The sequence below is a fragment of the Numenius arquata genome, chromosome 15 (assembly GCF_964106895.1).
Source record: "Numenius arquata chromosome 15, bNumArq3.hap1.1, whole genome shotgun sequence".
NCBI classification, from domain to species: domain Eukaryota; kingdom Metazoa; phylum Chordata; class Aves; order Charadriiformes; family Scolopacidae; genus Numenius; species Numenius arquata.
The window spans coordinates 12,965,806-12,990,618 of NC_133590.1; the positions used below are offsets into that span (position 1 = coordinate 12,965,806).

At 38.1% G+C, this 24,813-nt stretch overlaps 1 protein-coding gene across 2 annotated transcripts; it reads left to right on the top strand.

The window, feature by feature from the left end:
• Nucleotides 1–3: 3 nt before the first annotated feature.
• ACADSB (acyl-CoA dehydrogenase short/branched chain) lies at nt 4–18,223 on the top strand. 2 transcript variants are annotated; one of them, XM_074159125.1, is made up of 11 exons: nt 4–82; nt 3,717–3,871; nt 4,608–4,708; nt 5,334–5,540; nt 5,998–6,168; nt 8,458–8,583; nt 8,985–9,077; nt 11,654–11,743; nt 13,282–13,419; nt 14,095–14,194; nt 14,874–18,223. In XM_074159125.1, exons 2-11 carry the CDS (start codon nt 3,856–3,858, stop codon nt 14,942–14,944), a joined length of 1,113 nt encoding a protein of 370 aa, XP_074015226.1. In that variant the 5' UTR covers nt 4–82; nt 3,717–3,855; the 3' UTR covers nt 14,945–18,223. The 2 variants fall into 2 exon arrangements, with proteins under 2 accessions (XP_074015226.1, XP_074015227.1); XM_074159126.1 differs by lacking the exon at nt 4,608–4,708 and having other exon boundaries at nt 14,874–18,130.
• The last annotated feature ends 6,590 nt before the right edge of the window (nt 18,224–24,813 follow it).

Sequence of the window (24,813 nt, forward strand, 5' to 3'; positions counted from 1 at the left end):
GGTGGGGGCGGTGGCTGGTGGCGCGGCGGGGGCGGGCGCTAAGATGGCGGCGGCGGGCGGCTGGCTGAGGAGCTGTGGGAAGGTGAAGTGGGGAGACTGAGGGATCCGGGAGCGGGGGGGGGGGGGGGTTGAATCTCGCCTCTCACCTTACACCGCCGGTTGAGGCTGCTGAAGGGCCGCCGGGCGGGTTGGTGGGGTCCGCTCGGCCGGTTCAGGTGCAGGTCTGTGAGGGGGCGTTTAGCAATCCCTCTTCTTCTGTCTTGTGGGTTTGGTTGGTTTTTTTGTACGGAGCGGTGGTATTGGGTAATCTCTTTCTAAGAAAAGCTCTTGCAAGTCTTGTGAAAGGGCTTGCAGTTGGGGCAGGCCATGGCTGACAGGCCTGTCTGAAGACAGCACAGCTTCAGCAGCTGAGGTACTTGGACGTCTCCATTACTCACCTGAACAGACTTGTGGCTCTGTAGGGGTGATTAAAAGACAAAGGAAACAAGCAGAAAACGAAGGGTTTTGCCATACGTGTTCTGTTGATATGCAGAGTGAGAGGGCATGCTGGCCTGGGACCTTCTTACGGCAGCTGGAGGGGGCACTGTGACAATTGAAATAAAGAAAACCAACCCCGTAAATTCGGGCAAGCTTCCTGTGGCGGAGCTTCCCTGCTGAGAAATAGGAGCTGTCTGGAAGGCACCTGGGACAGATACAGGAGTGGAAGTCATCCAGGAAAGCAAAGTGAGCTTAGGAAAATATATTACTTTGGCCTTATTTTATTTATATCTTAATACTGCTGCTGCCAGGTCCGCCAGCATTAAAAATTCGTTTTAGATTGTGAAACAAACAGAAGGAAAGCAAAAGAACTAATCTTTAAAGAGCTGAGGTGGAGGTAAAAATTGAGATAAACAGAAAAATCAATGTTATCAGCAACCCAGAAACCAATTTTCAAATACATGTGTTTAGCAGGGCAAGCAGTCTGAATGTTGTAGCAGTGTAAATCATTACCTTAACTACAGAAACGGAGAGGGGGAGAAAAGCAGGGAAACAGTATCAAAGCATTTGAGTAACGTACTATAAATAACTATCTGAAAGTTAGTAATACTGTATGACTGCATGACTTTTAAGAATAAAAATTTAAACAATAATGTAGTGACTTTATTCTTTACTTCCACATTTAGATAAAATAATAATCATTTCTACACTGCGCTATTACTCTGGCATACCTGTGGGTTGATGCTTGGCGTGTGGTGTTGCCAATGTAGGTCCCGTCCCTTGGGGCCATCCTGCTGGTTTTAAGACTTTTCAAGGTTATGAATATTCCTTTTGTCCCGTAGCACATCTCAATCAGGTATCAGACAAGCATTTATCAAACCTTGTTTGCACGCTAAGGGTTACCTTTGTTTCTCCTGCCACGGTAGGACACCTTTCTCTGCTCCTCTCAAGTGGGTTGGTTGCAGTGGAAGATTCTGCAAGTGAAACCTCAGGGGAGGGAGAGGAGAAAGCCTGAGGTGGTTTCCACTAAGTGGAAGTGAAGGAAGGGACAGTTACTGTGAGCACTAACTTTCTCAAAACCTTTGATGTTGTTGCCTGCTGTAATTTAACAAACCCTGAGCTGTTGACCGTGTTTGAAAGCTACTTGCTAGCCAGGCAGGTCACCTCAGGCAATACAGCGTTGCGCACTTGTGCTTGACCTTGCTGAGCTGCTTTTAATCAAGTTTCCCATTCTCCTGAAAGCATATGAGAAAAACCTGTGTATTTTCTGTGGTCTACAAAATCTGGACTTCCCACTTTGGACAGGGCAGGGTTCTTTGCATGCATTTAGTGATGTGTTCACCTGCGTGGTTGATAATTCTACATCCAAGTGTCAGGTGCCATCAAACAAAAGTAGAACTAATCCCAAAGTACCACCTGTTGTTGTTTCAACAGTAGTCGTTTATTGCCTACTGAGTGTACCTACTTGCAGCTTTTCCGAAAGTTTTATATTTTTAAAAAAGCACTGTGCGTTTTTCCTGACAGCTCTCGGTCAGTACTGATGAAATATTCTCAGTGTTGCATCTTTGGTTATGCTACCATGAAAGAAAAATGCTCTTTTCTTTTTACTTGGAAATAAAGTAGTGGAAGAAGCAGGAATTATGTGTGATTTGTAATCCCATAACTGCTCAGGAAGCATACTGTGTTAAATATATATGCGTATGCGTCTATACTTATGTTTTTCCTTCTTAGACCTTGCTAAGAATATGGATTTATTCAGGTGGATGTTTAATCTTGCATGTCTGGGTGTTGAGTGACCCTACCATAGCTGGAATGTTCTGTAAATAATCCGTTCCTGACTGACAGCTTCCAGAACATGGTTGCCTTGGATTTTATCTCTATTTCTCTATTAAAGCAACTCTTTCTTTTTTTTTTTTTTTTTTCCATGAAGATCTACAGTGACTCCAGTAACTTAATCTTCATTTGAAGGTGTTGCAGCTATTGCTGATCATCCAAACTTAGTATTCATGAATTAACCCCACTAGTCGGTATTTGTTTTATGTGATCAGGGGTGTTGAACATGAATGAACATTAAATGTTCACAGCAATATTTGTTTTCTATATTACCACTTTTACTATTATTTTTTTTGTTATGCATGACTAGTTGTGCTGAAGTTGGAGCTTCCTTACTGTAATAGACTTGTGCATTTTGTCTCTAGGAGAAAAGGAGTCCATAGATCTGTTTTACATCAGCTCTTCAGCCAGGGAGATGACAGGTGTTGAAAGCCAACATGAAAGAGAGTGAATTATTAGAAGGATCAAAGGAATTTTTACTTCCTGACCCCAAAGTTTCTGCCATTTTTTGAGGAATGCTGCTATTGCAGTGTGCATTGCAAAATTGTCCTGCGTTCTGTGAGCTAAATAGCAGCCAGGTTATGGCACAGTCAGTCGGTCTGCTCGCTGTGGGGTTAGGGGTGTGTGCTGGCAAAAATGTATGTTGGCAGGCATATGCTTGTTATATACATTATTTTTATGGCACAGCTGTGTCTCTACTGGGGGCTTCTGTCAGCAGTTGTCTCAGTGAGGCATTAATATCTCCACACTTAAACTGACATAGCAATAGTGATGGATATCTGTAGCAGAGATCTGATCTGTAGATAGTAGCCACAGAATAAGCTGGGGTTTGGGAGTTATGATAGCAAAGCCATTTTTTGTCTTGCCTGTTTTGAGATCAGTCAGTTGAACTGTGCTGCTTTTTTTGAATATTGCTTTTCAGGAATACATTTTGTAGCAGTTTAGCTACTGGTAGCCTGTTACTTTTTGAGCCAGATCATATTCATTGTGCTAACTTTTTTAAATCCTAAGCAATTATTCTGTGGTTAGAAGATGTATTAACTTTTAAACCAAACATGTTCCTTTCTAATGCCTGCTGTTACCTTCTTCAGTAAGTCTTTGAACACCATGTATAGTTCTCCAGGATACAAACTAATTACCTATCGCATTGTCTGTGTTCACCCACATGACAATCACTGTTCATAGCTTGCTCCAAAAAGTCACTGTCTGTTCTGTTCATTTTTTGTCTTTTGCCATATATGCTTAGCACCATTCCCCTATAGTAAAATGCATTTGTCACATTTAATGTAAATTATATTTCCTATTCCATTCCTGAATAAAAACACTGGGTAAAATTGTGTATTGTTGTCTGTTTACAAATACAAATTCTATTAACTGTTCTGATGTTCCATATTTATTGTCAACAGCTGAAAAGAAATTTCCCACTTGGCTACTTGGAGGGCTTCTCCATGTGCCTTTAGATCCTCCAAATCGGAACTTAAGCCAAATCTAGCCAGTGATGGAGTTGTCTGTGCGCCGCTTCAAACATTCACCGAAGAGGAGAAAATGCTCAAAAATATGGGTACCTATTATATGTGTAGTTAAATTTCAGAAATGTCTAACTAAAAGCTTAAAAATTTATTTTCGTTCTTTACTTTTAGTTAAATGTTGAGATTGTTGTGTGGGGTTGTGCTTAATTTTAAAACTGCTTTAGTTCACGAGAGCAAAATGCAATGTTCTTTTTCCGTGTTACCATAGCACAGTTCCACATACCACATGGCAGTTTACTCTGCATAAATATTAGCTGTTTAAAACTGTTGCTGGGGCAGAAGTGAACTTGCCTGGCATTGACTTGTGCCCTTTCTGGTGTTTAGTTCAGCTGCAATTAACTTACAGGATTTTGTGCACTCAGAATAACATGCATTAAAGCCTGAGACCAACTTCTATTTATAGGTTTAATTTATAAAGAAATATGATACAACTAACCAAATAAAGGATGTATTTGAAATATTTTCTATAATTTTTTTGGTCAGCCAATGTTATGTAAGTGTTGCTGAGATGTTTTCTAAATTTCTGAATTTCTTGGAAATATTTGTTTTGATTTAGAGAGTTGTAGCTGAATTCAGAAAGTGATTTTGATTGAGCCTTGTGGCACATCACCTTGTTTCACTTGGGCAACGTTTTGTCGTTTTATGAACTTGTCTGGGAGAGTCAGGGAATACATGCAGAACCTGTCAGAAGTACCACATGACAGTTATATTCATCTTCAAGGAGAGTGTTAGAATATTTACATGCTGTCTTTCTTCTCTTCATTACAGTGACAAAATTTGCTCAGGAACGAGTCGCACCTTTGGTGCAAAAAATGGATGAGAATTCGAAAATGGAAGACTCTATAATACAGGGATTGTTTGAACAAGGGGTCTGCACACTTTTACTTAATCTTTTAGTCAGAAAGTGACATAATTTTGTGTCTCTAGCTGTGCACTTTTCAGATTTCTAGATTAAAAGATTGAGGGATATAATTCAAATGAACTAATATCATTACAAATTTTGGATTTATCAACAGCAAGGCAACTTTGTTCTCCATCTTTTGCTGTAATATTCTTCACCTCTCCCTTTCCTGTACCACATTCTTCATCTTATCTTTAAGTTCCTTGTCTTCCTCCCCCTGCCCTTTTTTTTTTTTTTTTTTAAATTGGATAAGCGTAGTTGCATAGAATGCTAGAACCAGCATGACTCTGATAAGTGTAATGGCACTCTAAATATTAGACTTCTGTTGAGATTGCAATTGTTCTGGAAAATGTAATTAAATTAGGGTGATGATTGCCCTGTGTACTGCATGAATTCTTGCATGAATTGACTATCAACTTCTGTGAAGGTTTGTTAGTTTGTTAAGGGTATTGAAGGAAAACAGGTCTTTGGGGAAGGATCTGGAAATACTTAGATTCTGTGGTTTTCGTTTTAATCTCTTAAGTATCAGCTTGAACTAAAAAGTTGTTGGAAGGAACCAACAGATTGACATATTTGCATCTTTTACATTGCAGCTTATGGGTATTGATCTTGGGGAAGAATATGGAGGAACTGGAGCTTCATTTTTTTCAGTCATATTGGTGGTAGAAGAGCTAGCCAAAGTTGATCCAGCTGTAGCACTTCTATGTGAACTCCAAAATACGCTAACCAATAAGCTGTTTACCACATATGGAACAGAAGAACAGAAGAGAACTTACTTGCCCAGAGTCGCTAAAGATACAGTGAGTCAAATTCTCACTTTACTAAATTATAATATAATTTTTCATAGTTAAGTAATGTTAGTGGGGTGGGTTTTTTTCAGTAACTAAATGGGTGACTGCAGCATTGGAAAACACGTGTGAACTTGGAAACGCTGGTTAGAGCTGAGATCTGTGGCGATATAGATACGTCATCAGTAGCTGAGAGGTAAAAGTGGAAAGGTGCTTATTAGTTTCATTAAAATTTAATTTACTGTGGAAAAGAACCTTAAAGCAGTTGAGTTTGAGAGACGTGTGATTACATAGTGTTTCTGTTCTTAATCTCTGTATCTGAAACTTAGTTACTGTGATGCAATGAATTCAAGTGTTTGAATTTAAGAGACTTATGCTTGTTTATAACGATTTTTATTGCAGAATTTGCTATATGTTGTGCCTACATGTGCAGTAAAAATTAAAATTAATTTTTCCCTTCAATTGACAGATAGGTAGTTTCTGTCTTTCGGAAGCTGGATCCGGCAGCGATGCTTTTTCTTTGAAGACTCGGGCTGAAAAGAAAGGAGACTACTACATTATCAATGGCTCCAAGATGTGGATTAGTTTAGCAGAACATGCAGGAGTTTTCTTTGTGATGGCAAATACAGATCCGTCCTTAGTAAGTTGCTAAAGAATAGTTGCGTTTCAGTGACAGCTGATGATATATGAAACTGTGGATTTTGTATTAATAATCTGATGTTAAAAGGTTAATATTCTTTGAACCTTCTCCTAGCTGACAGCAAACCTTTAAAAATATTTCCCAACAAAAATTGAGAACTCTCTGAGCAATTTAATAAATTCCTCCCACCAGGGAAAATAAAAATGTCAGAATCATAATTGCTTAGATGAAGAGCACAGCACGCATTGGTGTTATTCGGAGTAACAGAAGAACAGATAGTTGAAGCCTTTCCCAACCATCCTGGCTTAACTGACAAGTTGCTGTTGTTAAAAACCAAAATAGAGCTTAGGCTATGTGCACAGGAAAACTAATAAGAATACATCAGCAAAGTATGTTCAGGTAAAAAATATACAGCTGAATATACGTGTTGCAAGTTTTGTCACTAATTTGGATATAAGTAGTAGATTCAGAAAAGTCAGCTGCCGGGTTTAAAATGTACTTATACCAATATGGTAGAGTGATAATCAAATACAGAACTAAATTGCTTAAAACTTTTATTTTTTTAAACTTCTTCCAGTACCACTTTCTTAAAAACTTAGTTTGAAGATATTTATTTTTAAAATTAAAATTTCAGGTTTTGACTAAAGAAGAAGAGGGGTTTTTCTTTCATTGTATTGAGCTGTTAAACTTCATGTCGCTTTCTGAACTTTTATTAATTCCTTCACATGCTGGTTGGTGAATTGAGCACGACATGCAATGAAATATCAAAATATGGTTGCTAAGCCAGTTTCTATATTTGTTAACTGCTGTGCATTACTGTATAATCTGGAGTTGTTTCTGTAATAGTGTAACATTTTAAAAATACATAATACATTGTCTGCTTGAAGTTAAAAATTTGTTTTTAAATATTCAAGAAGGAGATTACAAGTCAATGCAGCTCAAAGATTAAATAACAGTTGACATCAGAATAAATGAGAAAACAGACCAGTGTAGAATTGAGTACTGAAACGTACACTGCACCAGCAGCTCCTGTTCAGTGAGATGGGCTGTCATGGAGGGGAGATTGAAGCAGCAGCCGCCTCTTTAATAGGATGCAACTCTTCCAGAAGAACCACAGGACTTTTCCTGCCTCTCAGTGTTACCTTCTTAGTGACAGGAGGTGCTGTGGGCGTTAGGGACAAGGAGAGATGGAAACATGGCCCGGAACACCTTGCATTCCTGTCTCATGGACCTTGTAGTATGCTGGATAAGAGACACTGCTGTGGTTCTACGTGGGAGATCAAGAATGAGCGGTGGAAAAGAAAGAGAATTGGGAATAAGAATTACAGAGGGGAAAAAAAAGAAAGGGCCAGCTATCAGGAATCACCATTCTGTACTTCAAGAATCTAGTTTAAGGTGTCAGAGATGTGAAGATTGTAAGCCTGTATGTAGGAGATGCCAGAATTTAGATTGGCTATACAATCTGTGTGTTGTCACATGCATTATTTAGTGTCCTGTCCCGATCATTATCTGAACACCAAATCAACTCTTTGAGCTTTTTAATAACAACCATCATAATGATTTCAGACTGCTTTTTTAAATTATATTCCCACTAACTCTGTAATGTGATGAGAGAGTGATATCAATGTTCTGCAAACTGGAATCACAAGGAGAGTGTTTGCACCAATTCTGGGTGTTAGATTAGGGCTGTTATAATACTCACAGTTATAGTGCACTTTGAATATTCAAGCAGTTCCCAGTGACGCCAGTCTCACCAGTCAGTGCTCTTACTTTGGACAGCCTTAAGAGCAGCTGAAGAAATTGGGCTTAAGTAAAATCTTGCATCCTATAGAATCATCTAGTACAGCCGTTATTCGTTTGACCGCTTTAGTATAAAGATACCTGATATCTTCTTGCAGTCCACTGTTTGACTGTGACAAATGTTCCAACAGAGAGCAGTAACTTCACTGCACAGCAGTAACTTGCTTTTCCAGTGATTTCCAGTACAGAGAAGCACTGCAGCCCTGTCTATTTAATTTACATAATACCAGTACCCTGTCTTATCAAGAGAGCTTTTAAGGTTGTTCTCATTATGTTTTCCACATGGAATATTTCATTGGAATGGCATCTCTGGCCTTTGTTAAACCATAATTAGCAGACATAGAGGGAACAGATGATGGTGCTGGTGTTTTAATTAGTAATATAGTATTAAGCACGTGCAAAAGTTCAGTATTGGAATGAGGTATGTTGACCACCATTTGGTGATAGTAATATAAAAAACAATTCTGATTATTTTGTAATTCATCCTAGGGATACAGGGGAATTACGTGCTTCATAGTAGATCGTGACACAGAGGGACTCCATGTAGGGAAGAAGGAGGACAAGCTTGGAATCAGAGCATCTTCTACCTGCCCAGTAACATTTGAAAATGTTAAGGTATCGTAAGTTGTTTAGCTATTGAAGCAGAATTTGTGTATAACTGGAACTTGACCACATATGGGGAAAGAATGTTAACTAAATTCCTTTTTTTTTTTTTCCCTTAGACATACTGATTGTTTGGCATATTTTAACTTTTTCCTCTCTGTTCTTTCACAGAAGTCTTGAGGGGGATTGGGTTTCTTAAATTTTGATACAGTTTTTCTTAATCATCAGTTTATAATCACATATATCAGGAAGTGTTCTAATTGGGTACTCTAGACATCAAATATCTGTCTTATGTTTTATGCTTCACTTATGAGGAACATCAAATAAAACATGTACACTGATTCACCTGTGAACAGTACTAGCAGTTGCAAAGTAGAATAGAACAGAAATAATTAAGTGGTTTTATTTTTTAGGTTCCTGAGACCAATATCCTGGGACAGGTTGGACAAGGCTATAAGTATGCAATTGGAATGCTAAATACTGGCAGAATAGGTATTGCTGCACAGGTGGGTGATTTTGTTTAATACTGAATGCAGTCAGTATACAACTTTGAATTTGGATTGAAATTTACAAAATATTTAAAGCTAATAAGAATAAGCGGTTTAGAAAATACTTTATTAAAAACTAAATTGCCACTAGATGTCACTATTCCTGTATCTAAGTTACAGTAAAATACTGAAACAACTGTAAATGGTGAAATTCTTCTTTGGTGACCTAAGCAATAGATTTAGAAAACATTAAATGGGAATTAGTTTGTCTTTGGTTAACTTATTGCTACTGAAATATATCAACATTTTTATCTTCAGTATGCAAATTTATTCTACAAAGAGGACTAGCTTTGGAAAATATGACACACTGAAATGTATAATGTTAATGCTTCCAACTGTGATTGTATGGGGTTGCCAAATGTTTTCCCAACAACTTATTTGTAAAAGTCAACTTATTTTAAAAATAAATTTTATTGGGTTTTTTTTTCATAGCAGAAGTGTCCAAGTTAATTGTCGTGTTTAAAAATTGCACTTTATGGCATCTTAGGGAAAAATATTTGCTCACCTTGGAGTTATTTCAAAACGTTGTATTTTGTTGTAAACTCCGTTTGGATCTCAGATTCCTGCTGATTTCAGTTGAAATCAGGCTCAGCCCTATAATAAAATGACTTATGACAAAATTTTATATTTTTAATTTACTTTTGGAAGTAATCTTTTCTTTGTTTCTACTTTGTTGTGGATGTAGTTGTGCTGTGTAGGGTGTAATATGTCTGTACTGCCGATCTCCCTTATCTTTTGCCCTAGTTGCAAACAGACCAGAAGTAATAATCCTCATGAAATTTAGACTTTCCACATGGCAGCCGACTGTGCTGCTAAATGGGTTGGCTTTTCCATCATTTCTAAGTACTATCTGTGATTAAACTTTTGTCTGATGTGGCATTTAAAAACTAGGGCTGTGGGCCCCATTGTTCCCAGAGATATAGATAATGTAAAGGCTCTGGCAGTAAAATACATGGTCTGGATTTTACTCTTAATTACTCCAAGTTACACTTATAACCTAATTAAAAGTTAAGGTCAGGTAGTTGTTATATCTTAGTTACTACTTTCTTGGCACCTTCAAATGAAGAGAAATGTACTTGAATGCACAAGAACAGCAGTTCTAAAGCCCTGTAGTACTGAATTTAGTTTTGCAGTAGTAATAGTTTTAAAAGATAATGAACATCTTATAAAATGTAATTGTGGCTGTGAAAACAATTTCAGATAGTTTTAGTGCAAGGTAGCTGCGTATATTGTTACAGGTGCTGAAGTTGGTGTACTTGGTTCATCCATGTGAGTTTATGCAAGAAGGCAACAAATCGGGTAATGCCGCTGATTAGCAGCAGACTGTATTATTTTCTTCCCCCCCCTGCTCATTTTCCTGTGTATTGTGTTTTGTTTTTATTTCTAGAATCTTAAATGATTAAGGAATAGATGTCTGAACCGAGCGAGAGTCATGTTTGGCTTCTTGAGGGCCTTGGCTTTCAGCTTTATATGTGGGTTTATCCAAAAATACCCATACACTGTTGTACATCATTAAAACTAGTTTCACATAAACTGATGTGACAGCTGACTGCTGTGTTGCAGCAGCCTGTCTTGACTTTTAAAAGTTTCATGAGATTCCAATTTTACCATATAATGTCACCTTGCTCTTTGATAATTCTTCATGCCATTCACTTCCTTCACTTCCTTTTTTTTTTTTTTTATTATTTTTTCCCTTGTTTGATGCTTCCCCTAATCTAATTTCCCATCCTTGTGCTAGGAAGGAAACTAGGTAGAAAGAATGCGTTTGGATAGATGGTAGTTATATAGTGAAACCGACTGATCTTTACTAATAGCTCTGTATGCCAAGATGTATGAAAGACAGGGTCCTTTCATTACCATCTTGTTTGGAGTGAAATACACTTCTCAAAATTTGGTAGTTAAACTAGCATAGAAGTAGTTTACAATCCAGATTTCATAATGTTTCTTTAGGCTGACAAATTAGACACTAAGGTAGATGTGAGCTACCTCTTTATAAATGTTCATATGTAGTTTTCCTGGATGTTATCCTCCAAGATAACAATTGCATTTTGCTGTCTTTGCTGCTGAGTGAAGAGTGTGTGTGAAAAGACAATGGGTCTTCTAAAGTCATTCTGTTGAGTTGGGTTTTTTTCTAGAAAATGCTGGAACAAATATTCTCTCTCCTTCCATTATGTTAATTTTCTAACTTTTGAAATAAATTGCTAATTGTGACAATTGTCTTCTATAAAATGAGAAATTATTTTGATTATGTAAATAGCTTTGAATAATCATTCAATTTATTTTTCCTTTAATGTTGTAATGTAGCTCTATGGATCTTTAGTTTACAGTAAATTTCCCATGTAATTAAGAATTTCCAGAAACATTTAATATTTGCACAACCACAGTTGACCTGTAAGTTTTATTAAAAAGTTAGTGATATTCTTTTCATACTTCCAGGAATAGAATATGATGGAATAGGCTTATTCCTCAAAGTTTTTGGAGTTTTTTGGGGCTTTTTTGTCCTAACTCACCTCAGTATGTCTTATTTTTTACAGATGTTGGGACTGGCACAGGGGTGTTTTGACCATACAATTCCCTATACAAAGGAGAGAGTCCAGTTTGGGAAAAGCGTATTCGATTTCCAGGTACTTGTTAATGAACGCATGGGAAGCTTCCTCCAAGAGAGTAGTAGTTACCGTAGTGGTAGTAACTACTGTTAGTAGATGATGTCAGTAAAATGAGTAATCTGATTTGCATAATTTGTGCTCCACCTTGTGTTATGTCTCTACTTCTCAATATTTGAGGAGAGTTTTTCAAAAGAATATCGGATGAGCATTTGTCTGCCTCGTAAAATATATAAATTCAGTGCTATGTGCCTTTGCAAGTAGCGTATAAAACATTTAAAACTTCAAAACGTTATTAACATAACTCCTTTTGCTTGATTCACTGCTTTTGAAAATAATACCCCCTTTCTCTTCTGATTTTAATAGCACAGCATGTTGAACGTGTTCCAGTTTTTATAGCTTTTCATGAGATGCAGGGGAAGGCCTTTTTCTGGAGACAGTAGAAATTATAAAAAGATGAGGAAAACTGATTGAATTATTAGATTTCCTGTGCTATACAAAGACATTTAGTTTTCATGATAATATCTGTATCTTAAAACGAAAAAGACTCTTTGTTGCAAAAATGATGTATAGTTTAATAAGGAAGATATATAATTGTAATTACTGTAGTAATTTTCTTGTTAAAAGAAACCTACATCTCAGCTGAAGAGAAGGAACATTAGTACTACTCATAATTTATACAATTTTTAGGAAGTACCCGCAGATATCTAGGAAATGATTGGAGCTGCGTCTTTTGAATGGGAAATGGAATTTTTAATTGCCGAATCATTTTGTTATTTTGACCTGCGTATATATTTTCGCAAATTTTAGAGAGCAGCATTAATAAGATGAAAGATTTTATTGTGTTTTAGGAGCAAGTTAGGCTACTAAATGTTCATTTTCACTCATCATAATGTTTGGGTCTCCTTAAATCAACCTATTCTTCTGTAATACCTACCATTTAGATGTGAGCCCCGTCACCTTTTCCCTTCCCTTTGAATCCATTCATCAGTCATGTGCTCTGTACTTCTACACTGCTCCTAACTCTTCTCTCATGGCCATGGGACGTGAGAAGAAGTGGTTGTCACCTTGCTAGTTCTTTATTTAAGAGGTACTTTCTCTTTCAATTTCATCAGGGAACTAGACTTGTTAATGTCTGAACGTTCTCAATAAAGAGCTGCAAAAAAAAAAGTACAGCTTTGACCTACCTGTGTCTCTGCAGTGCTGAGAAGAACGTAAAGATTTGGCTGAAATTTTCCTTGATATTCATGGGTTCAAATAGGTTCATGTTGAACCCTCCAGTCCAACCAGTCAGGCAAGAAGTTCCCCAGTACTCCTGAATCTAAGAAGAGGGAAAGAGAAAATGGGAGTGCGATTCCTAAAAGGACTTTGGTGGCTGAGAGGTTTTCCAACATTGATGTCATAGAGGCAGGGATGTGCAGAATGACTAGTCCATCTAGATTTTGTAGTTTTATTTTACAGTGTAAGTATGTTCCTTGGTGAAAAGAATGGTTCTTGCTAGAAATTCCAGCTGAGTGCTAGATACTGGTTCTGTCTGACTTGCGGCATGCTCGTTACAGGGGATGCAACACCAGATAGCTCAGGTGGCCACGCAGCTGGAGGCGGCGAGGTTGCTGACCTACAACGCGGCTCGTCTTGCCGAAACAGGAAGGCCGTTCATAAAGGAGGCAAGCATGGCCAAATACTACGCTGCTGAGGTAACCTGCAGTTTCTTTGTTCAGTGGATTTATTTCACTGCTGTTTAAACGTTTCTTCTGTTACTTAATGTTTAACTTTTAATTCATGTTTTGCTGTGAGATCTGTGGAGATACTTTTACCTTGTCTCTCATTCTCAGTCTGTGTATAGAACGTTAAGTGGCCACCAAAGAACAAACTGCTCATGCCCCTAAATAAAATTTTGAAAAACAATCAACAACACTAAAAGAGAAAGTGAATTAGTATTTTCACTCATGTAGAGAGATTTCATTTTCTTAGAATTCTCTTACGTGGCTGGAGAAATGGCATGGTGAGACTCCATTTGTGACTATTTCAACTCTGCTGGTCACATCTGCGAGTCAATGCGATTCAAAACTGGATTGCTTCTGCCTCTGTGTAATTGCTGTCTTGCACACCGCTCCTCATCTTTTTCATAGTGCAACATACGAACTATTGCAATAACAGGGAATTCATTTAGACAAATGTAATTTTTATGCTAAAATAACTTGCATAAATAAGATGAATAAAAAAATATCGGTACTTCCTCTTCCCACTTGTTCTAATGACTGCTTTAACTACTGTTTTGTTTTTACTTTGAATAGCAGCAAAGAATAAAAGTTAATACCACTGGTATGAAGTTGAATCCTCAAATAGTAACTCTGAAACTATTTTCATAGGTTGCAACACTGACTACTAGTAAATGTATTGAATGGATGGGTGGCGTTGGATTCACAAAAAATTATCCAATAGAAAAGTACTATCGTGACTGCAAGATAGGTGAGTGAGAGTTTCTTAACAAATATTTCTTGTAGCATTAGTAGTATTAAAGTTTGGGGATGAATAACTGGCTACTTTTGTAAGACTTTTTTTTTCCATGAGTCTGTATTTAACACTGATTCAGATGCTGAGATAGAAAAAGGTAAAACTTTTGCTGTACACCTAGTGTATGTAAGGCTAGTTAAAATGTTTCATTAGATACCAGTAAAATACAGAGACAGACATTGTGTCCCATTCTGTTAGGGAAATTCCAGTTGAAAAAAGGTGAAAGTACTTTCTTTGCCTTTAAAATCTGAATCTAGGTGGAGTTTTATTTTCAGGACTTCCTTGTTGACCAGTATAATCCTCGGACCTAACAGTTTAGCATTCATAACAATACTACCCTTTGACTTTTATTGCTGATAGCATTTGTAAATACTTAATTTTTGTGTGTTATTTAGGAATTGCTTTTCAGGGAAACTTCTTGTCATTACATTGTACCAGCGTAATGAGTATTTTAATTGTTGCAGATAATAAAATATGAATATTTATGTAAATTCTGTTTCTAGAACTTGCTCAGTTAAAGCTTCACTTCATGATTGCAAATTTTCTAACTGGGCTATCAGAATGATATCTTGGTCTCTTTTCATATACTCACTGTGGTTTTATAGTCTTCTAATTTATTTTCTTCTGATTTCAGGTACAATATATGAAGGAACTTCAAATATCCAGTTGAGCACCATTGCGAAAAGTTTAGCACAGGAGTACTGAAACCATACAGACTTCCTGACTGTTATTTGCCTGAACACTTGTTGTGAATTACATTTATTTGTAATTATAAAAATCAGAAATAAGAATACAGCGTCACAGACAAAATCATAAGGAAAACCATGAATTCCCCATTTCAGGACACTTGAGTGTGTGGTTCATGTGAAATCATGAATCCCACGCTCAAATCCAAACCTTGGGTTACAAGTATCTCTTTCTGCCTGAGACAATTCTAAGCTAATACCTTGGGTGAAATTATTTTGTTGCCGTAACAGTTTATCTTCACTTGGAGATTTCAAAGTGAAACCAAAAGCAGCCAAATCTTTGGCTCGCCTGGTGTGAACGGTTCTGTTAAGGCACCCGGGAGAAATGACCCCACACAGGCAGTAGAACCGTTACAGGGCGTGAAGCTGCTGTTTGTTGGTGATGCCCTTTATTAGCATGGGACAGAGGAGAGGTATGTGGAAGGAGACAGACGTGATGGTTTCCTCTCTCCCAGGTGGAGCCATATCTATGGAGCTGCCGTAATTGGAGTAATTTTTATAGCAGCCCTTAGTGTGTTCTTAAGTATATCTTGGTAATTAAGCCCTTCCAGCCCCAATTTGTAGTACTGAAAGGTGGATAATATCTACCTCCCTTTCTAGCCTTCTCAGCTGTTAAGGGTTTTAATCTAAGAGGCTATTTATAGTTCTCCTTTCATAAAAGGATGAGTTGAAGTCTTTGTGAAATGGGGTTAAAAAAGCCCTAGTAGTTCTGCAAAAAGACAGAGATAGAAGCTGGGTAACAGGAATGCTGCAATACTACATCACAGTGGCCTTTCCACGTTCAATGCATTTTACAAACTTTAATTCTCAAAGCCTTCCTGGGAGTTAGGGAGGGACTCTTAATTTGCAGCTTGGAAAACTGGCTCCTGGAAATTAGTGGTTCTCTGCAAAATGAGCCAAGTTTTTCTCCTTTTGAGAGAGAGAGAAAGAGAGTTTTGAGAAGTTGAGAAGTATTTGCTTTTTTGTCCATCTCTGTTTACTTTAAAATTAGACATTTTATTTATCGCAGAAACCTCTTCAGTGCTGGAGAACTAATTAACTAAGAATCAAGAGACAGAAAGCTTAATATATGAAAAATTATTATAATTGCTATAATTGGCGATTTGTTTCAAGTGTTTTTGGGAGGGAAAGATTGGGTTTCTAGTTTTAGCTGACTTAGAAGAATCTAGTTTTTCAAGCTTGCTAGTCAGTGATGAGTCCCTTCGAGTGCAGCTTAGACTGTTACAGTCTGAGACTCCTAAAGGTTTTTCTAGAAAAACTAGGGTAAATGACACTTAACAAGTAGGATTTTTTAAAACAAGCAGACTGCAGTGCCTTATGGAAAGCAACAAGCAAGGGGGAAAAGCATCTGACTTGCTGTGAGCTTCAGAGGGAAGTACATACTTTGGTGAATGTCTCCTGCCACATACGTGTTTTGCCTGTTGATAGGCAAAGAATTAATGTGGTAATTATCCTTACGCCAATAAAAAAAGCATGTCCCATATGAGTTTGATCAACAGCTTTGAGATTTTGAAAAATACAAGAGTAGGAGGGTAGAGTAGGTGATTTCTGAACCTTTCTTCCTACTATATTATTATTGTTGTTGTTATTGTTATTATTAATGCATTTTAGGTTGTTGCAGCCTTGCTTTCAGCTGAACTGAAACAGCTGAGGCTAGTCTTAGACTAGAATTAAGACTAGAGACACCGCAACAGTTAACTACAGTTATTCTGCTCCACATGGTCTATCAGAGTCTAAAATGATCGTAACCATAGTACAAAATGCTTGAGTTAACGTTGATGAATACAGTGAGTTGTGCTGATGTGAGATGCAGTCCTTCGCTACTGCAGTTTAACCTGCTTTGCTAATGTGAGTGTCAGCTGAGCTCAGGTTTTGATTCATACTGTTTAGTAGGTCTCCTCGTTTGAGTTACTACCTTAGCTTGGCTTCTGTAGTTTTGTGAGAGGCTATGAAGTGAGTGACAATACTTAACTGACTTAATATAGTGCTAAAAGCAAACTCTTTATGGAGGCAAATGCAGAGCTCTTTGAAGGACTGTTAAGGGCAGGATATCCAGGATTACGTAAAAGGACTGTCTCTTTGTGTAGAACTGTGTCAGGTATCTGAAAAAATAATCAGAAAAAAAAATGAAAATAATGTGGTTTCCTACAGCCTGAACTTGGATGCCGTACTCCAGGAAACAATCTGAATGGCCTCGTCAGCTACTCAACAGTTCTCAGAAAAGCAAGGTCAAGCCTTTAACTAATGTTACAGCTGTAAATATTTCATGTCTCTCAGTTCTATATGCTGTATTCTGTACACAGTAACTTCTGAAAGAAATGTATGTATTGTATTTTATTTTTGTCTGCAAAATTCTGTGGAGCAATATGCGCACAAGTGACTTATAACCACTGAGTTTCTGTCATTGTTGTTTTGAAAGGGCACGTACCGCTGTGGAGAGCGTTAGGTATTCTGGTCACTGACTCTGGGAAGAGTCAACTTGTTTCCTTCAGTCTGATTCCATTGGTTTAATATTAAAATTATTAAATGCCGTTGTCTGGGAGCTCTTAAGAGCTGCCCGCGCTCCCCGCCCCCTGTTCAGTTTGGGACAGGCATTTATGGATTGTCACAAGTTGCACATCTCCATTTGGCACCGTGGGCACAGGAGTGTTGGTGGTGACTGGCTACACCAGTCGGTGTGCAGCTGGCATTGGGATCACTATGAGGCTTCCTGTGCTAAAGACAGGACTCTACGCTGCTTTATACTCCATAAATATTTATATTAGTGAGTTTTCCCTTAATATGCTCTTAGTCAACCCAGTCAATCTAGTCTGAAACAGCATCTTTGGTATCAGATGTTGCATCCGGGCTTCCCCGGTTAGAAGAAAAGACCTGTATTGAGAATGTATTAAAAAGTGCCTGAATTTGATATTTGACTTGATACAACCTTAATCTTGTAAATTGGGTGATAGTTCTCTAATAATCTGTCATTTAAAATTTTTTCCAGATCTTGCCATTTTTGTACTGGGAGAGAATGACTGTATCATCTGTCAGGTTTCTTCAGTGTTACTCTGGTTTGTGGTAAAGGTCAGAGGCAGATTTCCACAGAAAGGTTTAATCACTACTTGGGAAATGCTCAAATACAACATTTTATATCATGTTTTCTATGCTGTTGTTCTTTCTTTCGTATTTTCTTTTCCCTGTATAAAGATTGTGTTAGGAAAGGCTTATGTGAAATATACAGTAATTGTTCATTGGGAGCCTTTTGCTGTGTAAAGAATTTTCTAATTAACATGTTATTGCATTTCCATTTGGAAATCTTGTGGTGAGAGACACATTTTAAGTTCTTCCTACCAAGCTAAGCTTGATTTGAAACACAGTCTGCTTCAAAAGCAACTGCCTGACTTTCCTGAGCTTGCTTATTAGTACACGAAAGCTGAAGGGAATGTTTTTCCTCAACCCCGGCATGTATTCAGTGCACCAGGGCGATAGATCTTCTCCAAAGAGAAGGAAAAAAAAGTGGTTAAACAGCTGCCACAAACGCTTCATAAATATTTACCTGTTACGTTATCACTGTGCAAACTGTTGGTGGAGGCTGAGGGGCAGATGAATATCTATTGTACGATTCCCAAAGAGTTTTCACACAATTTGTTGTTTGATGTTGGATTGAAATACAGTCGTTGCAGAGCGTTTTGCAAGGAATTTTCTTCTCAGAAGTGTAACGCTTTGGTCTAGGTGAGGGGCTGGGTTAGTAGCATAGAGCTACGTAGCATGAGCGGCTGTGAGATGAAGCAAGAGTTCTTTCTGAGCCCATTGCAAGTGAATCCAGAGTTCCAGGCTAGCAAACAGGAATTACAATCATTATTTCCATTAAATATGCCAGTTGTAAGATCAGTCGATATAATTAACAAAGTCCAGCTTGGCAGCATTCAGAGAATTTCTCATTATCTGATACTAGAGACATTATTAAGCTGCTTTGAAATCTTGGCGATTATTATCCTCTAAAAATATTCTGTTCATATGCAATAACTGTCTAATACATGAGGTGACTAGAGCTAACCAATGTGTTTCCTAATGGCTTGTTTCATAGATCAGAGCATTCAAATGTTGATTCTTATTGGTATATTAATGCTCAAAAGGACATGCAATGCACATTGCAACACTTTTTCTGATAAAATACTTTAAAATACAAATGGAAAAGATGTACGCTCTCAACAGGCAGCAATAGAATAATGACTCTTTACCAGGGAGTGGAGTGATAGGACGAGGGGGAATGGTTTTAAATTGAAAGAGGGGAGATTTAGATGAGATATTAGGAAGAAATTCTTTACTGTGAGGGTGGTGAGACCCTGGCCCAGGTTGCCCAGAGAAGCTGTGGCTGCCCCATCCCTGGAGGGGTTCAAGGCCAGGCTGGATGGGGCTTTGAGCAACCTGGTGTGGTGGGAGGTGTCCCTGCCTGGGGCAGGGGGGTTGGAACTTGATCTTTAAGGCTCCTTCCAACCCAAACCATTCTATGATTCTATGATAACAGCATTTTTTATATATTCTTTCAATATCACATAACATCTTTCTGAAACTATTCTTTCTCTGTGTGTCTTACTGGCTGTAGAGCTACTAGTGCTGGAAGACTATACATAGAAAGAAATCTCAAGGTGACTTCACTGAAGATCCTAAAGAAAAAGCACTCCCCACCTGACAGAATGCTGAGTCTCGATACCCAAGTAACTGGCACTTTCAGAACTGGGTTTATTTAATAAACGCAGTGAGAACTTCTGAACGTGGAGAAACATGTCTTCATGAAATATTTTACAGGGATCTCTAAAGAAAGGGAAGCTATTACAAGCTGTAACCACTTTCTTACAAATAAATAAATAAATATTTGAATAGCAACAGGAAAACCTAAAATACAGCAATAAATCCCCAACTTCCGCATTGCAAACCTGTGTTGTCACCTAACCAGGACGTTAGCGTATCTGGACTGGAAAGTAAATGGTGCTCTCTAACCAGCCAGACCTGGAGGTCTCACAGTCTGAAGTGTTGCACAAACTGTTGTCATGATTTGTGATGGCTTTAAAAACATCTGTTATGAATCGCCATTTAAGGCAGGGCTGGCCTGCTTTGGATGTGCCTTACAGAGGAGAGAAGTCACTTCGCAGACATGAGCAAGGCTTACAAGATGAGCTTCACTTCATCCGTAGCGATGGCTGGAGGGCGATGGTGGGAAAGTGCTCGTTGGTGGGAAGTGCTGAAATGGGGCATTATGGCTTGTTTAGTTTAGGGCCAAATACGAGTTGGCAGCTCAAGGAGTGCCTTAATGTTAATGACAACTTTTATTTCCTAGTGTAAAGAGAGCGACGGGAAGAGCGGAGCTGCAGTAGGATGGGTTCATGTTGAGTTTGCATCTCCTGCCTCTCTCAGCCCAGTGAGTTCGGTTGTTTCGGGTTTGAAAAGTTTCCATTTTGCAGAAGGACCCTGGTGGGGTCTCCACTTGGTAGGACACAAGAAGCTCAGATACACACACCCAGAGCTGATGTTCTCCTGGTTGAGGGGTGGTTTCCTGTCTTCTCTTGTGAACATTCAGTCAAGACTTTTAAATGATGACCCACCCATGAGAGGAACAGAATAATTTTCTGAGCATCCTTCTCATCACATTGTTTGCTGCAAGTTTCTTGGATATTTTTGGCCTGAATTGTTTTCTAGGACACACTGCAAGGTTTTAATTTGCATCTTTAGGATGCAAATGAAATGCAAATTTTTCAATGTAGCCAGAGCAGTCATCTAGTTTTAATTTGATACTGTGGTGCTGAGTTTTCCTGCCTTTGTTTAGATGGTACCTAAAGACACGATAATTACATTTTAGAAAGACGCTCACTTCTCGGGATTTTTAAGATGTGTGAGTGTGAAAGGTTAAGAGTCCCAGAAGCTGCAAATGTTATTTATGCTAAAAAGTATTAGCTGATATAACTTTGTTTATGGAGTCACTGTACCATGCATCCAACACCGGCTAAAGGACCAGCTGAAGTGAAAAAGCCAACTTTGAAATGATACTAAGTTGTAGGCATGATGTTTTAGATTATTTATTTTTTTTTTTTGCATTTTATCTCATACGGAACAGCTTTGTGTCAGCTCTGCTAAACTGACCTGAAAAGAATGGGGGAATAACTCAGAAATTAAGATTCTGGAAATTTAGTGAAAAACTGAAAAGCTCCATAGAACTGGTTTTGTTAATGGAGCTGTTGAAGATACAGTTGGTACAAGGCAAACGTGTTTCAGTGGGAAAACTGATGCTGTTTGTTTTAGGAAGGAAAATGTTAGACATTCTGTTCCTGAGATGGAGGATGTTTACACACCAAATGCAGCATTTGCTCCAATTGTTCCCGTAAGAGTTGAGGCAAAGCACTTTTTTTCAGCTCAGGTACTTTTTGAACTTTGAAAATGTTTTATGACTCCCTATTATGTACTAGAAGATGGTTATATGAGATGAAGGCTGTATTTACGTTCATAGTTTTGTTTTCCCCATGTTCAGAGAAAAAATCCTTATGTTCCATTGCATGATTTCTACCAAACACAAACTATTATGCTCCCTTCTTAAATTCCAAATTACTTTAGTCTGCTTAACGTCTGTCCAGCCAAGCTTTAAAGAGAAAATAATTTGCTCAGTTTAATTGCGGCAATGTCTACATTTGATTGATATGGCAGGTTGTTTCGATTGTTGCTTGAATAATAAAAGCTAGATTCAGCAAGCTATTTGTCATAAAATATATTTGACTGCCACGCAGGATTCACAGTTTCCAAGGCCCAAGGTAAGGAGCCAGCGGTAGCTCTTCCAGTTTCTGCTAGAAGTAGTTTAGCTCTCCTGTGCTTTGACTGCAGTGATTCAATTTGCAGAGATAAACAATTCTCTGGAGGTAATACAGCTTGTCATTACTTAATAATTATTTAAAATGTGCCTTGTTACCCTTGTGTAAGAATCCAGGCCGCAAGAGAGTTGTGGCTGTCCTCTGATTCTTCAGGGTGCTGACGCAGCACTGGGTTAAAGCACCCGCTGATCTGGTGTCTCAGACTATTGTAATTTAACAGCCAACCTTCTCTATACAGCTGCTTCTATTTAGAAGTGTCCAAAAATCATCTTCTTTTTTTTTTTTTTTTTTTAAAAAAAAAAAAAAAAACTGCAAAAGCCTTCTGGCACTGAATTACATCTATTTCTTGACTGAAACATATCTGCTCTATGCTAACCTCATTATCCAGGAATGATTTCTAGAAGAGGAAGTGAAGAATAATTAAATCATTCCTAACTGAAGGAAATGCTTCGCAGAACTATGCAAATTCCAATTTGGCCAAGATGCTGTGGTTTCATATTCTATTTCTGGGAAGGGCAGCAGGAGAAACGGTTCTTTTCGGAGTTACGGATAACCAGGTTCTGGCTTCATTTTTCTCTCTTGCCTCGAGATCAGAGCGCGCTGGGACATCCCTGTTCCGGAGGGAGCACAGTACCTGCCATCGCCTGCTTCTCGATGCCTCTTCTGCTGTAAGTGCTCGCAAATTAGATGTGCCCCACTCGCTGTAATGTCGTCTGCTTTGGTTGACACCTCCTGAGGTCCCTGAATTTTTGCCTACCTGCAAAATTAGGGTTCAGCCCTCGTCTGAAGTAACTGCTTCTCTGCATCGTGTGCAGCCCTGGCTGTCCGCACGGGGCAAAGGTATGGAGGGATGGACCCGCTTCCCCTCGCTTCTCAGCCTGCAATACAGTACCTGGGAAAAAAAAAAAAAGGGGGGGGGATTACATTTTGGAATCAAAAAATGAGATTTCTGTGTGTGTGCTCGGCAGGAGTGCCTGGGGGAGCCTGTGGGCTGAGCACAACCCTCCCGGGGCTCACGTCCTTAGATTTTCACATTTTCCCATCTGCAAATCTCACTTTTACAAGGCTTAAGGCAAAAAGAGTGTAAAAAAAAAAAAAAACAAACCAAAAAAAACCCTCACACAACTAGCTATTTTTACATGGGAATGTTTGCAAATACGTTAGTGATGTGTAATTGAATTATTAACTGGAAAAAATATAATTAGAGTGCTGGAAGAATGGCTTTTCAGTGCTCCACAACTTTTGTCTTTCAAGGAATCAAATTGCTAAAATGAGTTATGCACTCAAGAAATCCACTTAGAATTAACAACATATGTCCTACTTTTCCAGCTTTTCCTTTAAAAGTTACATATTATAATAATGAAGTGTAAATAGTGAACTTCAGTGATTTGCAAAAGGTACCAGCCTTGCTTCTTTTCTAAACTGGTTGATTTATGTGCTGTTTGCTGTTTTTGAGAACACAAAACAATTAATTTATGTGTGAAAAGAACAGTGAATTAATCCTAGAGAGCCCTGGAGCCTTTAAAGACCTGAATCATATGTTGAGCTCGTTTAAAACTTGCATAAGAAATTAATGTAGAATAAAGCCCTTTAATTTGAAAAGTGCATCTATAGTAGGTGTCCCTAGGATATCTTCTGGATCATTATTCAGAAAGGTTAAGGAGGACTTTATTTTTTTTCTTTCTTTCTTTTTTTTATATTCAGTATGTATTTTCCAGTTTGCAGCTCAACATGGTGCATTTCAACTTATAAAGAGGCAGAGATTTTAAAAAGAAACGGGGAGCTTTTTATTCACCTTCCACTTAATTTCCTTGCTGCCTTGCCAGTCCCAGCTTAATGAATGTAATTGCTACCTTTGATGAAAATACTATTATCAAGATCACACATTACATTGGAAAACAGTTTTTCTTTAAACACAGCTACTGCAGTCTCTAATTATGCATGTAACAAGTGGCTCCCGAACAAAAGAGCATGTTGTCTACAATTGCTAGGAATTGGAGCAAGGCAAATTTGAACAAAGAACAGATTAGATTTGCTCCATGCTCCACAAAGCCCATTCCCCTGATTAATTTCCTGCAAAAACTAAAACAATTCTCTCTTAAAAGAAACTAACCCTCATCCCCAGAATGATCCATATGCCATTTGTGTCAATCTATATGATGATAATGGCTACAGATTTAAATTATTAACTATTAGATGTAGTAAAATAGGAAAGCTCTTTTATAAACTTACCTTTTCATATGTAAATAAGCAGTACAAGGACTTAAGGAACAAAAAAACCTGACTTTTCTGTGGAAACCAGGAGCAAGAAAGCACCCGGTAACTAAAAGTCTGAATTGTGCAAGTATAATCCAATTATTTTGTCAGTTTACTTCGTGCTCCGTGTTCTGCACAGGCGCTGCAGCATCGGGTCTCCTAACGTCGTGTTGGGTTTTCCAAGAATGACATATTTGAGGACTGCTTCCCCTGTGTGCACCTTGCGGAGAGTTCTTCTGGAAAGGATTTAGTTTATTTCTTCAACCATTTTGTCAACAGGATTTAATGAGTCAAAATCAGCATTGGAAATACGGTTTGCTATTTTTCCATGGAAAAACAGGCAGACGCTGGTAAAATTTTGAATTAGTACTGAGTACTGAATCAGCCTCTGATAAAATCCTGCAATATGGATTGAATTGTTTTTTGTATTACTAATACAAGGAATTAATCATAGCAATTTAAAACAGTGTTATTTTTCATTCTTATTTGTATTGATCTCAGGTCCTTAGCTGTGGCCCATTGTACAAGATGCATTTAAACCCCAGCTATCTGGGTAAAAGCAAAAAAACCCACAGAGTTCTGCTTCAAAGTGTTTAGGAGCTGGGTTAGGACCGGGTGTGGACTAATGTAAACCAGTGTCTAGGTTATTTTTAAGAAAAATTGGTGAGCAGAAACAGTGTCCCGGTAAAAAAGCATCCCTAGCCCTGCATCCTCTCGCTTGCTGTAGTGAAAC